Raw genomic sequence first — 18,652 nt, 5'->3', positions numbered from 1 at the left:
ATTTAGGCACTCATTTGTCCACCATGCTTTAGGAATTTGTTTAGGGAATGTTTTCTTAGGTGTTGTCCTGGGGATAGCATGATTAGCTGTATTTATTAGTAAAGATGTCAAGGCTTCAGCATGTGTGTCAACTGTTGTGCTAGAAATGCATGAACTTTGGGTGAAACTTGTAATTTCATCATTTAGCTTATTTTGGAAAATAGACCAATTTGCTTTAGTGTTGATATATTTGGAAGTATGAGAAGAAGTTTCAGCAGGTTCATTTAGGGAGCAAACTATAGCAAAGTGGTCTGTACACAGACTATCAATTTTATTTATGTAAATTTGTTCAAAAATTTAAAGACACAATTGTAGGTCAATTGTGGAGAATTTGGCACTTTGGGGTTAAAATATGTATTTAGGTTTGGGGTAGCAACAGCTAATTCATTATTATTTGAAGTCATATGCTCAATAACTTTACCAGCTTTATTTGCTGGTTTATTCCCCCACAAAAGGCTGTGGGCATTGAAATCACCACAAATAATGATGTTTATGTTTAATAAAAGAAAATATTATTCGTCTTCTTCTTCTCATTATTATTATTATTATTATTCTTGAATGGAGTAGTAGTATTAGGGAAATTATTTAGTCATTAGACAGCCATAGTCTACAGTTAGTTGTCTAGGTGAACTGTTGAAGGGAACATGTATCAATTTAAAACACCATTCAGATCGTTTCTGTTTGGACTGTCAATGTCCGGCAAAACAACACTCTTAACTAAAATAATTAAAAATTGCGGTAAAATGTTTGTAGAAAAGCCGAAAAAAATCTACTACTATTACAGTATTTGGCAGGAGTCATATGATAAAATAAAAGCAATTGCTGCCACGACCATGGGATTGGTGCAGATACAATTCATACAGGGACTTGATGTTTTCACCATTATTGAACAAAACTCTTGGTTGATCATTGACGATCTGGCTGAATCTATTGAACAATGGTCCCAGGAAATGCTACAGCTGTTTACTGTTCTCTCTTATAATGAACAGCTTTCTGTTACTCTAGTTCTACAGAAGCTGTTTCATCAGAGTAAATGTATTCGAGCACTTGCATTAAACTGCACCTACTATATCATCTACAGAGTTGTTCGTGATTCTAGCTTGCTAATAACTCTCAATAAACAAATCTATCCGGGAGCCTCCAAATTTCTGCTCTCAGCATACAATCAGGCAACTAATAAACCCTACGGCTACATCCTATTGTATCTTAATCAAAATCCACCCGCGGATCTGCGTGTTACTACACGCAGATCCTCGGGTGTATTTTGACAATGAAATTACAGTATATCTCCCCGTGAACACTAAAAGACCTATTAGTTGCTATCATGACACTGAAGAAACTACATGAAAATAAAAATTTATCTTCAGATCTAAGCAGCTTAGAACCTCCGCTTAGAAAAGCCATACTCAAACATGATATTAATACTGATTTTATTAATTTAATATCTGAGCCTTGCTGAAATTTGATCGAGGTGAATATTCAAGTATAATAAGTAGTTAAAAAGCAGGTAAAGCAACATTGTTCCATTGTACATAAATTGGCCTCTAAAAAGAAAGAAGAGAATTTTGAAAGGAAAAGACTTCTTCAGGCGGGCGGTAGCTTTTTCACACTTTTACTGCCAATAATTGCAGGACTTGTAAACAGTTTTCTCTAGAAAGAGAATGGCAAAACCCTATAAATTGACTCCAATAGAACTCGCTCTCTCACCCGTCGAACACTTTGAGAACAATCTGAGTAAATTCCTTGACAATGAAAATATTGAGGATGATAAAAAACTGCTTTTACTTCAAGATGCACTTCGCCGAGTGGACAAACACAAGTCCTATCGGTCGAAGCCCACTGCTGCTGGTGCTGCTGATCCAAAAAAAGAATCTTCTCCTCAGGATTCTTCTTCTGGAACACAATTAAAGAAGGAGGAATTGGATTCAATTGTATTGAAAATTGGAAATCTATGGCCCCACTCATATCGTGAACAAAGTAAACGACTCCTAGCCTATCTCTTGGAAAGTGGTCAAGATCATATTCAAGTTGAGAGCAAATGGGATGGAATAATAATTCGGAGTAAGAGCTATGATTTACTTAATTTAATCTTTGATGTGGTTAAAAACCGTAAAGGATTATTATCATTTGATGCACATCTGTGCAACTTTCTAAATACATTAAACTTCACCAAAAGTCTTATTAGCAATATACAAACTCTAAAAAATTTAAATGAAAATGCATCATCATCATCATCATCATCAAAAACATTGACACCATTAAAAAAATGAGCTTGAAGAAAAAGAAGGTTTTAAATCAATTTTGGAAAATACTAGCATACCGCTGATAGCTAGACAAAAGCGAAGAAGTATCAAGTCAACATCACCATCACTACCACCACCAACAGCCAGTATACAAATGGGTAGCGGACATTACACAACGTATTTATGTTCAAAATGGTTGAAGTTCTGAAAGGTGTTTCTGAAAATATTAGTTAAGCGGGGAGTTTAATTTCCCCCACCACTCTTTCCAAAGTCACTGGTGTTCACGCTAAAAGTGTACAAGACTATCTACAAAACGAGTCAGGATACACTCTGCATAGAAATCATAGACTTCGTGCCAATCAATATCAAAAACTAAAGCCTTTTACTCATTGCATGTAATGCAAGCAGATTTACTGACTCTAGACGATCATCAGCGACGTCCCAATACACCGTACAAGTACATCCTACTTGCAATCATTGTTTATAGTCGCTATACATATGCAATTCCATTGCAATCAAAGAGAGGTGTTGAAGTTGCTCAGTTCATTGAAAGTATTCTCAAACAGAATTCATATAAAAAATTCAAACGGATCGTGGTAGTGAATTTGTTAATCCCCATGTTTCAAAAGTACTAGAGAAATATAGAACACTGCACTATCTTCCTCACAGTCTTATAAGGGCTCCAATGGCTGAACGATTGATAAGAACTATTTGACTTTTAATTTAAAGATATTGTACATTAAAAAATACACAGGCTTTTCTTCATGATCTTGATAAAATAATTTTGATTTATAATCAACGACCTCATCGATCATTGTCCAACACTACGCCAACAGAAGTTCATCATTCTGATCATGATACAATTGACACCTTTCTTAAACAGTATTCCAGATGAATCGTCGGCTGTCAAGAAGAAGAAAAATAAATTCAATGTTGGTGATACCATTCGAGTTAATAGAACAACTAATGTTTATGAAAAGGGGAATTATTTGTGGTCCACCGAATTTTTTAAAGTGGAAAAAATCTTAGATACTAAACCCATAATTGATCTCCTGAGTGATACCAAGGATGAAGAGATTCTCGGCGGCTTTTATGACTATGAATTGCAAAAAGTTAAAAAGGCTAGTGAAATCTATCGAATTGAAAAGATATTAAAGACACGTACTCGCAGGGGTAAGAAACAGTTACTTGTTCGGTGGCTAGGATACAACTCTGAGATTGATTCTTGGATCGGTGTTGAAGATATTGACAATGCCCCATGATTTCTATGTAACATTCATGTCCAACGTTTCCGATCCTCTCTACAACGACTTGAATACGACAAGTGATTTTTGGACAAAACTCTCCCCCGCCATCAAATTTGACAGTGCATATGAAGTGGCTCTTGTCAACTGTATTCTCAAGAATACCTTAGACATCCAGAGAAAGAATCATGTCTATGATATAAAAGTTATACCATTCGATTTCACTATGAATGGGTTGAGCTATGTCGACTATGAATGGATTGAAGCACTCAAACCTTGTGACTATCCTCACTTCAAATTGAAATACATTGAATATGAAAATATGGGGGATGTGTCTCTTATAATCAATAAAAAAAACTCTTGTCGTAGGAATGGTACGTTCCATTTTAATTATTCATTGGAACGAGATATGATTTACATTAACTAACCTGTTGACACTGAAACAATTATTCTCAATGATAATCTGAGAGATGTTCTTGGCTTTAAACAGACAATGATCAATGGGAAAAATGCTGGCACCGTTTATGGGATGGATCAAGTTATTTTTGCTGATTATCCACCTGGTTTTGCCTCGGAATTTTCCTTATCTATCTATGCATCCTTTGTAGAAACACCGAGAGTCGGTAATTCAAATGTGCCCGTCCTACGTGTTCTTGAGCGAAAAACAACTCATGAACTTGTTCATCACTATAATATAAAGCATCTTCAGTATGTTCCTGTAAACACTTCATATTTGGAACTCTGTCAGTTAACAATAAGAAGTTAATTGGGCGATCCTCTAGCAATAACTAAAGGCTTAGCAGTGATTACATGTCATTTTAGACCCATTGTCAACAATAGTACAATCACCTAAAATGAACAATAGAATAAGTCCATTTGTCTGCCCCAATATTGATTACTATGTTGGTTCTCTGAGACCACGTCAAATAGGTAATTGATTGGAATGTTAAAAGGGGTATGCTGAATTACCTGACTACGGTACTGGTGTCTGTTTGTCTAAAACATTTTGGTAATAACTAAACCTTGACAGAAAATATATTTTAACTGCTTCATCGCATTTTGAATCCTCAACACTACAGGAAGAGGGATTGGTGAAAAATTTCATCGAGAGTGTGAAGGGAAATATTAGATCTTCAGCAAGAGCCGTTGGTAAACAACTAAAATCTAGGCATAATGTGGAGGGATTAAAAAGGATGCTTTCGCGTCATTCACTCATCAGTCTCCACCCAGACAGGAAGCAAAGGACATCAACAAGGACTTTGAGGAATAAAACAAGGAAAACTAGTAAGCAGAAGAAGAAGAAGAAAAATAAAATGATTCTTAGAGCAAAGAAGGATTTCTTCTCTTAAGATGATTTATATCCCCCACGAGGAATCATATCCATCAATTAGTTCCTCATTGAATCTATTCAATGCTGAAAATGTTGATGCCAGTGTCAAGTAAGGCTACTATGAACAAGTTCACCCTCAACAACCCCTCTCGGAAAATATACACTTTCAAATATTTTCCAATGAAGACTATTTCATTGATTTGTCATCAACATTTATTTATTTAAATGTTGTGGTGAAGAAAAAGTCAGATAATACAACTCCGAATGCCGGCGATGGTCTCTCCTATGAAAACTGTATTCTACACAACCTATTCAAACAAATTAATGTATTTATTAATGGGACATTGGTGAGCACTAGCAATAATTTATCAAACTATGCAAGCTACATACAATTTATGATGATGACACCAAAGGCATACAAGGAATTGAGAGAACAATCATTGGGCTATGAATATCGATCAGGTGTTGATGCTGACGGTGAGTTGACTACTGCAGTGACCCAGGAGTATCATTTAGTTGGAAAATTAAATCATGAGATATTCAATATATCCCAATGGCAACCCCCCAATGTCCAGATTGACATAAAGTTACAGATAGCCCCATCAAATTTCATTTTGAGAAAAACACTTCCTGCAGCACCCGATGCAAATGTCATTATCCACGTCCGAAAACAACAGGTTATGAGCTCTGTTTCATTGGCAGTGGAAAAGCTAAGAGCCAGTGGTAACAACATTAAACTTCTTGTCCCCCATACGATCACCAATCAACGTCACATTGCCACCGGCTCTCGTAGCTATAGCGATTCATCATTTATCAATGGAGAAATCCCATCATAATTGGCATTGTCCTTTGTGAAGTGTTTTAACTCGGTTGTATTCTTGACAAAATCTCCCCATGATTTTAATTTTTTTCGCATATTTAGACTCGTTTGCAAAGTAAATGGTATTCCTCTTTACACTCTATCACTGGGGGAAAAATCTTACAGAACTCTCTACGGGTTTACCATACGATCCCTAGATCATGACTCTCAACTATTTGAAAATGGAATAACCGATTCAATGTTTTCAAAAAATTATGGGGTTATTGTTTTGGACTTGTCAGGGACTCAGGATATGAGCATAGTACGAACTGGGAATGTACGTTTAGAGTGTAAATTTGCCAATTCTCTGACTGAGAGTATCACGCTAATATCACTGAGTCAATTTGAAACCTATTGGGAAATCACGCCCGACGGCAGTGTTCTACTAGACCTAGCACCGTGAACACAAACCAAATAATCAACGTATTTAGTATGGATCCATATATGTCCCAGTACAAGTCCTATTGCATACCCTCGGACTTCATTGAAAAAATTCCAAGTGTTAACAAAACCATTATCATTGTTAATAGCAGTCCATCGACTTTGAAGACCGGTCATTGGCTATGCATCTTTCAAACAGCGAAGAATATTGAATTTTTTGATCCTCTTTGCCTATCGTATAAATTCTACGCTCCATACATCAGCAACTTTATTGAAAGCAGGGGGAAAACCATTATTCAAAATCAACGAAGAGTACAGGATTTAAAGACTAAGACATGTAGCTTTTATGCACTACTCTTTTTTATGTTCAGATGTTGTGGCTACACCTGCAAGCAGTTTCTCAACCTCTGCGTTGTCTTGCCTCAATTTAACGACTTTATTGAGGAGAATATGATAACAAGTTTTTTTATTATTTATTTTATTGTCCTGAGAATAAATTTTCCAAAATTTGTATTTTAATTTTTTTATTAATAAAAAAAATTTATATACATTATAAAACGACTTTTCTACTCTTTAGATTTCATCCACTGCTAGGTATTTGTCGACAACAACTAGTGCAGGTAGATTATCTGAATTCACAGTGTACTTATCCTGATGTAGTGCAATGTCAGGGTCACATTTTCTACAGTAGAGCGTGACTTCACTCTTGTCATATCTCTTTGTATAGTCAATGATACTATTCTCATTCATTCTATCGAATTCACATGTTTCAATTTGCTTATTTGAAGCAATTTCACAAACAGTGTCCTCAAGTGTCGAATCACATTCCGTCACAGCCAAATAAAAATCAGTGGGCTTATAATCATAACACCCAGTATCTTCACAACGATGACGTAGAAACCATATTCTTTTGTTGTTCCAACAGTTGAATCGTTGACCCGGTTCCTCCTCCCAGAACAATCTAAAACCACGAAGATACCAATCTCGTAGCAATAAACTAAAATCACGGTTAGGATTCTTTCCAATCATACCGGGATATGTATTCTCCCACTGATTACATTTATCATAATGACAATTGGAACATAGGTGGCCTCTAGTATGAGAGTCACACACCTCTTCAAGACAGGAATTACAACCTTTAATTTGTACAGCATATCCTCTATGCAATTTACACGGGTTGCATAATCTACACTTTTCATCATACTCCTCAATCATTGTGCAATTCTCACATTATGATGACAAGATGCCCAGTGAGTACATACATAACGGACATGTATTGAACATTTTGTCATGTGTTGACACTCTCACTGCCACAATGAAACTGAGCTAGCAAAATCAAAAATTGTCTGAGATAGAGAGAGAGAGAGAGAGAGGAGTAAATCATCCTTGAGAGCCATCTTTTTCATGAAAAAAAGTCCTAAATTTCTAAACTAATGTTTAAAAGCATATCCACAATATCATTTTGCCGTGTCGTGATCAATATATCAATAAATTGTGTAAATGCATTTGGACCACAACGTAGAAGCCTCATACAATAGTCTAATGATGGAAAAGCAGTTTTCATTATATCAACAAGCATTTCCTGAGAAAATATCTTCCTTTGAATAGACAACTCTAGAAAATCATCATCTAGAATCAAACGTTTTTCCATAAGAACTATATTCCTCATGATTCGCTCTTTCTCGAATCTATCCAATTTTTAGAGTCCTAACTCTCTCACAACCAACTTCAGACTAACCAGAATTTCTTTTTGTACTCTAGAAAATATACGCTAGTCTACTATAGAAGGAAAAAATACCATTGATTTATAAACATTTTTATTGAACATTAATTACAATAATAATAATATTCACTGATGCATTTTGTTCTCATCAATATATTTCGATAGGACATCTAATGCTGACCGAAGTTTATTTATATGGAGAATATTCACTTCCCAAGCAAGACATAGTTGCTCCTCCTGCTTAAACTTGCTTAATGATATCACATATCTAACATACATACTATCCCATTCTAGGCAAAGTCTACAGCCAGTGGTTATTTCCACAGCTACATTGGGTACGCGTATATCATTGCTGCTTCTGCTGTCGGTTCCATCATTACTCTCCAATAATGTAAATGCACCACTCATTTTTTCTCCACTCATATCCTCTCAAATAAACTATTCTCTCTCTGAATTCAATTCTCTTACTAATATGAACTACAATGAAAATTACTCCTTATATCTGAATCCAACTACTAATCAAGTTAGTGTGACCGCCAGCTCTCTCTAACTCTGACTGACCTCAAAAAAATGAGTGTCACATTAGAAAACCCGTTTGGTAGGGCAAGTATCGTTCGTAGTAATAGGTGATTGACCCTGGTAAGCCAATGTACCGGTTAGACTACACTGTATATTCATGCCTCAGGTGAGAGGTAAGACAAATTACGCAAGCACGATTCGGACCTTTACCACTATTACTCCTCCCAGGACAACACTTAAAACGCCTATCCCCCACGCCGTGGGGAGAATCTTTGTTATCTAATTTTTGAACAATTTCCAAAGAACTGGCTATCTCAAAATTTATAGCAGATATGTTTGGAGAAAAAAGAGCGTGGGGGGCTAGTTGCCCTTAACTCAATTGACTCTTAAAAAGTGAACTAGAACTTTCAGTTCCCAATCAATTGAGCCCTCTATGAAGTTTATATGGGCATCCCTTTCATAAGAACCATACAAGCCCATAGGGCATAACTTAGAACGGCTTCCCCTGGGCCCTGGGGGATTTTTTTATCCGACTTTTGAACTATTTTTAACAAAATATCTCAAAATTTTCATCAGATTGGTTTGGAAAAAGAAGGCGTGGGGAGGCTAACTGCCCTTGGATCTCTTTTGACTATTAAAAAGTGAGCTCAAACTTTCAATTTCCAATCAAATGAGCCCTCTCTGAAGTTTATATGAGCATCCCTTTCATAAGAACCATATATACCCCAGGGTATAAGTGACAAAGACTGCTCCCGGGCCCTGGGGGGGTTGTGACGAAACCTGAGTTTTAATAATCTGACTTTTGAGCAATTTTTAACTTAATGGCTATCTCAAAATTTTTATTGGATACATTTGGGGAAAAATGGGCGTAGGGGGGGGCTAGTTGCCCTCCAATCTCTATTGACTCTAAAAAACTGAACTAGAACTTTCAATTTCCAATCAAATGAGCCATCTCTGAAGTTTTTACGAGCATCCCTCCAATAAGAACCATATATTTCCCCACGGCATAACTTGCAACACCTGCCCTCAGGCCCTGGTGGGCTGTGTCGACCCTGGAGTTTTCGTTATATGCTCTTTAAACTATTTTTTTTAAAGCTATCTCAAAGTTCTTATCGGATGGGTTTGAAGAAAAAAGGGCGTGGAGGGGGGGGGGGGGTTAGATGCCCTCCAATCTCTTTTGTCTCTTAAAAAGTGAACGAGAATTTTTAATTTCCATTCAAATGAGCCCTCTTTGACGTTAATACGAGCATCCCTTCCATAAGACCCACATATTCCCCCAAGGCATAACTTACAACACCTGCCCCCGGGTCCTGGGGGGTTGTGTCGACACCGGAATTTTTTTTATCATCTTTGAACTATTCTTAACAAAATAGCTATCTTAAAATTTTTATTAGATGCATTTGGGAAAAATGGGTTTGCGGGGGGGGGGGAGAGGAGCTGGTGACCCTCCAGTATCTTTTTACACTTAAAAAGTAAACTAGAAATTTCGATTTCCAAGCAAATGAGCCCTCTTGAAATTTTATACGAGCATTGCCTCTATAAGAACCATATATGCTCCCAGGGCATAACTTATAATCCTTGCCCCTGAAGACTGTGGTGAGAGTATCCTGCTCAAACATATAATTTCCAGAAATTTCAACTACGTTGAACAAAATGGCTATATCAAAGTTTTGATTGGATGCATTTGGGGAAATGGTGGGCGTGGAAGGAGTGTCAGTTGCCTTCCAATCCCTTTCGACCATTAAAAAGGGAACTAGCCATTTAAATTTCCAATCGAATGAGCCCTTTCTGAAGTTTCTACGACAACTCTTTCAATACAAAACCTTATATGCCCGCAAGGCATATCTTACAACCCTTGCCCTGAGGGATGTGGGGGGGGGGGTTATCCGCAAAGACCTAATTTCCTGAATTTTCAAGTATGTTGAACAAAATATCTATCTCAAAATTTTGATTGGATGTGCTTGGGGAAAAGGTGGGCCTGAGAGGGGGGGGGGTTAATTTCCCTGCAATCACTTTCGACTATTAAAAAGGGCACTAGCCCTTTGAAGTTCCAATCGAATGAGTCCGTTTTGAAGTTTCTACGAAAAAGCTTTCTATAAGAACCTTATATGACCCCGGGGCATAACTTACAACCCTTGCCCTGAGGGCTGTGGGGGAGTGTCCTCCTCAAAAATATATTTTCTATGTGTAAATCAACTACGCTGAACAAAATGGCTATCTCAAAGTTTTGATTGGATGTGCTTAGAGAACTGAGGGGCGTGGAAGGGGTCTTAGTTGCCTTCCAATCACTTTTGACCCTTAAAAAGGGCACTAGAACTCTTTATTTCCAATCGAATGAGCTCCCTTTGAAGTTTCTACGACGACCCCTTCCATATGAAGTGCCTCTGGAGAAAAAAAAATAATAATAAAACACTGGAGCTGTATGGCCTTTACTATAGGCAATGCTATAGCGTTGCCTCTGATAATCCAGACAAAAAACTTTTGTGTAACCTTAAAAGTCGAACTGGAAGAGTTTAGGGAGCCGTTTATTAAATTGGAGTTTTTACTGGCCCCTTAGCAAACCTTTACCCTAGCACTAACTAAAAACCTCATAATTTGCAATGAAGCAAAGACAAAAAACACCCTGCTGGGCTTTGGTTTTGGCAATAGAAAATTCATAATATTTTTTCCAATGCGGAATATTTATGAGATGACCCAAATTAGTAATATAAGTTACAAATTTTGGCTGAAGCTTGAAACAAATTTTTAGCTCCTAATCAGCACCTGTTCGAACTTCTTAGGCTTTGGTTTCAGTGGAGTCAAACAGGGCTTTATTTAAATGGGGGTTGAGTTAAATGAGGGTTGAGTTAAAAAGGTATTACTTAAACCGAGGGTACAGTTGAACGAGGTCTCAGTTAAATAGGATTGAGTTGTACATGGGTTGAGCTACAAGGAGATCCAGTTAAACGGGATTTCAGTTGCAAAAGGGTTTAGTTAAACTGGGCTTAGGTCCACGGGTGTTCAGTTGGGCGAGGGTCAAATTAAATGAGATTCAATTACACGAGGGTTCGGTTAAATGGGGTCAAGTTTCACGTGTGTTAAGTTGGACGGGGGTTAAGTCACACGCAGGGGTTCAGTTGTACCTGGGGTCAGGTGTACGACAGTTTAGATACGTGAGGTCGGTTGTACAGAGCTTGATTGTACGAAGGTACTGTTACACGCACACCCTTGTAAATGGAAGCCCAGAGGGAAATATACAAAATTTGTGTATAATCCATGACAAGATGATTATGTCAGCTAGCAGGTCTAAATTTAAATGAAAAATTAAAATTATATATTGTAAGCTATGAAGGAACACGGTACGTGATTATGAAGTACGACATGAACGAGAACGACATACTCGCAGTTATGACATCAAAAAAGAAGCGGGTGAATAATTATGAACCTTCTTTAAGACTTTTTTTCTTACTTTGTCAGTAGTTCAACATTGCTGAACAATTATACATAGTCCTCTTATCAAAGAATTCAGTGTTGTTGTTTTCTTTTCTTTTTTTTTGCAACGTTAGTATGCTGGGAAAATAGTTATTGATTTTGTCATGCTTGTAGGTTTATATAGTCCGTGAATTATTGTTTACGAATAATATAATAATATTCAGTTCATTTCAATAAAAATGGCTGTAGAAGAAGAAAGCCTGTAATAATGGACTGCAACATTTATGAGAGCAATGACGTGGCTATAGGTGAATAACTGTCTTTACTTTCTTCAAAAAAAGAAGTAATATTTTTCGTTTTAAACTCCGTCAATATTTAAAAATCATTGTTTGAAGGTCATGCTTGATCCGCTTATCAGAGAAATTAGTTCGTTTCACTAATAATCAATATTACAAGCCTCGAATGTATAATCTAAAGTAATTCTGTAACATCAAAATCTAATCCTATCTAAATAATCTAATCCGATCTAAATAATCTAATCCTATCTAAATATTATAATCCTATCTAAAAGTAATATTAAAATCCTATCTAAAGCAATCTTGTTCTAAAAGACAAACCAGAAATTCTATGTTTCATCGACACGGCCATGACCAATTTTGCTTTATCCAGCGTTTTCTTTGTGTTACTCATTTTTGAAAGCTAGCACACGAAAAAATAACAAGAAACAGATTTTTCTTCGCCCCACCAGACGTGACAGAAAAAAGGGTAGAAAAAAAAAGATACATCACTGCGTCCCATTTGAAAAATTCATTCTCCTTGTTGTTCAAGATTTGGTCTGTAATTCTCCTAAATGGGGGTTACAGTTATGTTAAATGCGATGGTGAAGCTGTTTTCTTTTTCTTTAATTTTTACGAATTTGTTTCTTAACGAATTTTATCAACAAGACTAATTAAAATAATTTGCCAAATAGGGGTTTGAGTCCTGGTGTGACTGGTTATTTTGTTTTGAATGAGGGTTAGTGGTGTGACTCTGTAAGCTCAGCCAGAGACGACCCAGCTCTACATGGGTACTTGGAGAAATCTGGGGAAGGTAAACAGGAAGAGCATTCGAAAGCACAGGATGGCTGGCCCCAAGCCCCCATTGTGTTTTCTGACTGAAGGGCAATGAAAGGAAGATCAGCACCACCGGTAGGGACTGTAAAGCCAAATGTCACATACTTTACCTTCTTGACCTTGAATTAGCTTTAAAATGGCAATTTTAATTCTCTTGACAATTTTTTCTGTTCCGCCTTTTGTAATTCTAGACTACTATGGGCTAAACTTGTTTTTTACCAGGTTGCTCTTATGGGAGCAACAATAATTATTATATCAATTGTTAAACGAGATTCTCTTTGTTCTTTCAGTGCGAGTTGATTGGAGTAAACCCATTATATTTGATGCTGCCTGCCACTGTCACGTGCTCCTATGCTTTTATGCTACCTGTTGCCACACCACCAAATGCCATTGTATTCACAGTTGGCAAGATGAAGGTAATAGATATGGTAAGTAGGTTTGAAAGAATAGAAATTCTGATTTTTTTTTTTTCTATTTTTCAGTTTCAATTTTTTTTCTTTTACATGAATAGAGACGTCTCATTTCTATGGTAGAGTGAGGGGTTCCAGCCACCCTAAGGCTCAAGGATGCATGAGGTATATGTTTTATATGGAGGGGCACTTTCAAACTTGACCACACTCTAGAATTTTTTGGATCTTGTTTCCCCCTCTTCCCCTTCCTTCCGCTCTCTCTTCCCACGAGTAATGGAAGTAGTGTCCATTTCTCCTTTAAATTTAAATTTCAATATTTTACAGGCTTATGTAAAATGTAAATGCAAAACCAAACTTATGATTTTGCAGGACAATAATAAAATAAACTATCAATACCAGGAAAGCCTCGAAGATGCAGCAAAATTGCTTTGATACATATATATATATATATATATATATATATATATATATATATATATATATATATATATATATATATATATATATATATATATATATATATATATATATATATATATATATATATATATATATATATATATATATATATATATATATATATATATATATATATATATATATATATATATATATATATATATATATATATATATATATATATATATATATATATATATATATATATATATATATATATATATATATATATATGTGTGTGTGTGTATGTATATATATATATATATATATATATATATATATATATATATATATATATATATATATATATATATATATGTGTGTGTATATATATATATATATATATATATATATATATATATCTACAGGCATAAATCCCTATCCATAGAAAAACTAAACTTAAAGTCAAAACGAACTGACATTACAACAAATACCCAGGTCCATATATTCATTCCTATTTGGATCATAATTTTGGATCTATTAAAGTTAAAAAAGATAAAACTTTCAAATATGTTTTTGTTTTAAGTAAAGTGCAAATATGTCTTGACCCTGTGATAACATTTAATAACATTGATTAACCCTTGATAACATTTAACCATGTAAGGGTCAAAATTTTCTTTTTAGAGACATAATGCCAAAAATCAGCACTTTGCTCTAACATAATTTGCTTGCTACTTAAAACGGGCAGAAAATATTTGGATTTTTCTGAATAAGCCGAAACAGTTGAAACGGTATTTGGCTACTATTTCTATAAGACCACCCTTGGTGCATAAAACTCATTTGTGTGGCCATATTTCTCTGGACAATTAGGAAGTTTTAAAGCTTTTCTAAATAATGAATTTACGAATCTCACCCAAAGGTCTTTTGTATTTTCTTGCATAATTTTCACAAATTATTACAAATAGCACTAAAAACAAATTACTAATAGTAATAAAACATATTACTACCTAGGTAAGTGAAGCTATCCAAAGGTTAGCTCAGATCTCTTCTTTTTTTTGGTAATAGTCAGCTTTATCCGTTTGTGTTAAACAATTGCTGACAATACTGCTATCTGTTTTATCATTATTATCAAGGGTTATATTGTTATCAATAAATTTTTAAAGGTTTTGCTACTAGAAGCACAGTATATCTTCAATTCTTCACCGCGAACTATTTGAAATATTTTTCAGCCTGCAAAAAGAAAACAAAAAAACATATTACTAATATCGCTAAAAACATATTACTAATAGTAATAAAACATATTACTACCTAGGTAAGTGAAGCTATCCAAAGGTTAGCCCTGATCTCTTCTTTTTTGGTAATAGTCTGCTTTATCAGTTTGTGTTAAACAATTGCTGACAATACTGCTATCTGTTTTATCAGTATTAGCACGAATTAGTTTTTAGTCAAATTGGTAAACAGTTGTCTTTCACGATAAATACGTTTGTGAAATAGTAAGTTAATGATTTTTCTAAGCTTTCTCCTCTCTAACTTTAATACTTTGTAAATATTGATTTCAGTAGAAAATACAATGCGTTTGTAAAGACAAAAAAATTTATTGGTACACAAGTACAAACTGCAAAAGATTTTAAGAAGATTTAGCTGGTTTTGACGTGAGGGGTTTGAGGTTTTAAAACAAATATTTGTGTATCAGTCTAAGTATGTGGATTTAGAATAATTTCAATTATCTAAAGCAATTCTTTAAAAGAGTTATTGCATTTTTCTCGGGGAAGACTACATTCTTCCCCTTTGTGTTCTCCACAGAATTTACATACCTGCAGACACATCTCAAACAGTTACCTAGTCTTCTATAAGCATATCCAAGATTTCAAAAGGTGGGGGGGGGGCAGATCAGGTAGATGACTAGGTTTTAAATGGTTATCCGTTTCTATAAGTTTTGTCTTCTAGAGAATGGGAGAAGGGATTTCACTATCCTATAATTAAATGTTTTACGATAGAGAAAAACAATTGGCTTCAATCTTTCCGACGATAATAACTAGCTAGTAGTTATTTTTGTAGCTATCGTAAGGACATTACTAAAACACAAATGTAAGAAACTAACAGGAATTTACAAGAACTTCTATTACAATATTGTCGTAGAGTTAAGCAACCTTAGGTCGATAGGCTGTTGACATATTCATCCTACTCTGCTCAAATTTCTGATTTATATAACTCGTAATATATTCAAAAAGGTTGAAGTCATTTATTAGGATCACATTGTGCCGTACTGTGAAGCATTCCACCTCTCTCTTTGCGACTCAATAAAAACAGGGTAAATAATGTAAGCTTTCCTAAGATAAACAGTTGTGAAGATATAGTTGAATAGTTGGTTTCGTAGCAGATGTGTGGCTAGAATTCGGCTTTAAAGAGGGTCCAATTTATTAAAAAGGAAGGTTAAGTATGGGAATGATATTTTAGTTAGGATGCATTCAAATAAGTTACATGTAATTTACAGATTTCAAAGGGTTGGGGGTCTATATCCCGGACATTTTTTCTAGAGATGCCATTGACTTTGCAGTAAAACTTGAAGGACAGCAAATCATTTGTGCACCATGCCCCTTTTTATGTTTACGCTGGTCGCAGTAGTAGGAACTGGAATATATATATATATATATATATATATATATATATATATATATATATATATATATATATATATATATATATATATATATATATATATATATATATATATATATATATATATATATATATATATATTTTTTTTTTTTCTATTCCAGGTCAAAACAGGTTTCGTGATGAATTTACTTAGTATTTTGGTTCTTTTTATCATAACTGAAACTTTTGGAGTTTTTCTATTCGATGTCAAAACTTTTCCCACATGGGCTAATGCTACGACAACCGATATACCAATGAACAACTAGTCTTCAAATTTGGAGAAGAAATGCCGCAAAATCCTATTACTAAATTCTGATGTTATCTGAAGAAAGTGGTCATTTTTCAATGAAGACAGTTAATGCAATTGAATTCATAACCCCTCTGTAAATACTTTGTTAGTCGTATCATGTAAATAGTAAAATTTCTAAATAAACATATCGAAAGAAATATTTTTGAAACTTCGTACCTCGGGAGCAAGCTTAAGTAACCTTCACAACTGAAGATTGTCATATATACAGATAAAGTGAGTCCAGGCCCATTGTAAAGTCTCGATTTTCCTTCAATATAACGCTTCCGTTTCGTCAATCAGTAGGTAAAGCTGTATCGTTGCCTATAGAAAAGGGCCATAAAGATTCAATTTTTTTTTCCAGGCAGGCACTTTATATGGAAGAAATATTCCCCCAAATGAATCCGGTCAATATTTTGAAACAACCATTTAGCTCAAAATAGTCCAAAGGTCAAATAAATATGTCTCCGGGGTTGACGATATCCCCCATAGCCCCCAGGATAAGGGCTGTAAGCCATGCAAGTTACCCATTGTTAACGTATAAGGTTTTTTATTGAGAAAAGAGGACATATTTGATCCTGGGTCTCAAAGAAGGCTTTGGACATTAAGGCGAAACTTCAAAGAAATGTTGAGAGGGATGCCGAACCCAGCCAAAACACACTCTGGGCTGATTCGTTGTCAATATAGAATATCAGTAATATCTATTGAAAGGCTGAGGGTATTAGGTTGAGACTTTCAAGGTATGTTGACGGTATGCTGAAGAGGGATATGAGGGCAACCAGCCTCCCTCTCGTTGACCTTTTTAAGGTGACTCCTCTGCTCAACACTGATTAAAATTTTGAAATGATCACTTTGTTTAAAATAGTTGAAAGATCTAATAGCTATGCCTCGAGGGGTGTCATGCCCCCCTACAGCCCAAGGGCAAAGATTGTAGATTATTCAATTTACCCATTGTTTAAATGCAGAATTTATCATTAAGAAAAGGGGAAATATTCCATTCTGTGTGTATCCAGAAAGGCTAAAGGTGTTAGGGTGAAAGTTTAGAGAATGTTGAGGGCAATGTCAAATTAAATCAAAAAGCACTATGTGCATCCAGTTTATCAAAAAAGAGGATCTGCAACATCTTAAAAATGGCAGAGAGCATTAGAATGAAACTTTCAGGACATATTGTGGGGGATGTAAAAAAAGTGGTTGGAAGGCTGCCAGCCTCCTCCTGTGTTATTGTCCCATGTCATCGTCCCATGATTTAGGTCACTGGATGAATTATTTACTAAATCATATGACTGAGTAAGCATTCGGATTTACAAAACCTATCCCTTGACTCATGGATATAAGCTAGAATGCTTGGCATAATTTCTCACATTGGAGGAGCATTGTTAAGACAGACAACAATGCAATTACAAACTTTTTCAACTTTTTGAAAGTGCTTTATGGTCTATTGAAATGAGTGTTTATACGTTATTGGAAAATAGTAGAAAGAACAGTGACGATATGAAGACAAGAATCACCAGCGTAGCAGTAGAAATTGCAAGGGTCTGGTCGACTAACTTTTGAGTGGGATAAATTTTTGGTAGATATGTGGTATCATTGAGCAGATTCACGCTAGAGGACCAATTGTGTTTTGCGGCAAGGGTGAGCATAATGCGTATATCTAGATTGCAGGAAGTTTGAATTTAATTTTGAAGTATATTGATGACAATGAGTCGGGGCAGCTTGTGAGGCGGAGTGATGTAATTGTTATTCTATTATTACAGTTTTAATTAAACATGTTTCAATATCTTGAAAGGTTTGGCTATCACGGGATTACACCACCACATCTCTGTAAAGAGCCAATAGGTGAAGGCTTTAAGCAGTTATTCAACAAAAAAGAATATTTTTGTCATACGCTGGTTAGTTTGTAGCTGGCGTTTTGAGAGTTAATAGTGAAGACAAACGTCCTCAGTGTGTTTACACCACAGTTGTTTATACCTTGGGCAGTTAGTCCTGTGACAACTGGACTATTTTAGAAGGATGTGACGGAAAATGTAGACTATACAAT

The 18,652-nt window shown here is 35.3% G+C and overlaps 1 protein-coding gene across 1 annotated transcript in view; it reads left to right on the top strand.

The window, feature by feature from the left end:
* LOC148942102 (Na(+)/citrate cotransporter-like) overlaps nucleotides 1-16,769 on the top strand; it is a 160,089-nt gene extending 143,320 nt beyond the window's left edge. Inside the window, exons 12-13 of the mRNA XM_089103718.1 lie at nucleotides 13,152-13,289; nucleotides 16,451-16,769. Coding sequence (XP_088959844.1) covers nucleotides 13,152-13,289; nucleotides 16,451-16,594 — 282 coding nt within the window. The 3' untranslated portion in view covers nucleotides 16,595-16,769. The remainder of the gene's footprint in view (nucleotides 1-13,151; nucleotides 13,290-16,450) is intronic.
* The last annotated feature ends 1,883 nt before the right edge of the window (nucleotides 16,770-18,652 follow it).

This window comes from Artemia sp. Qi Xiang Cuo, chromosome 17, assembly GCF_049724085.1.
Source record: "Artemia sp. Qi Xiang Cuo chromosome 17, ASM4972408v1, whole genome shotgun sequence".
Lineage (NCBI taxonomy): Eukaryota > Metazoa > Arthropoda > Branchiopoda > Anostraca > Artemiidae > Artemia > Artemia sp. Qi Xiang Cuo.
Note: the sequence above shows the minus strand (reverse complement) of the source record. Positions and strands in the feature narration are given on the sequence as shown.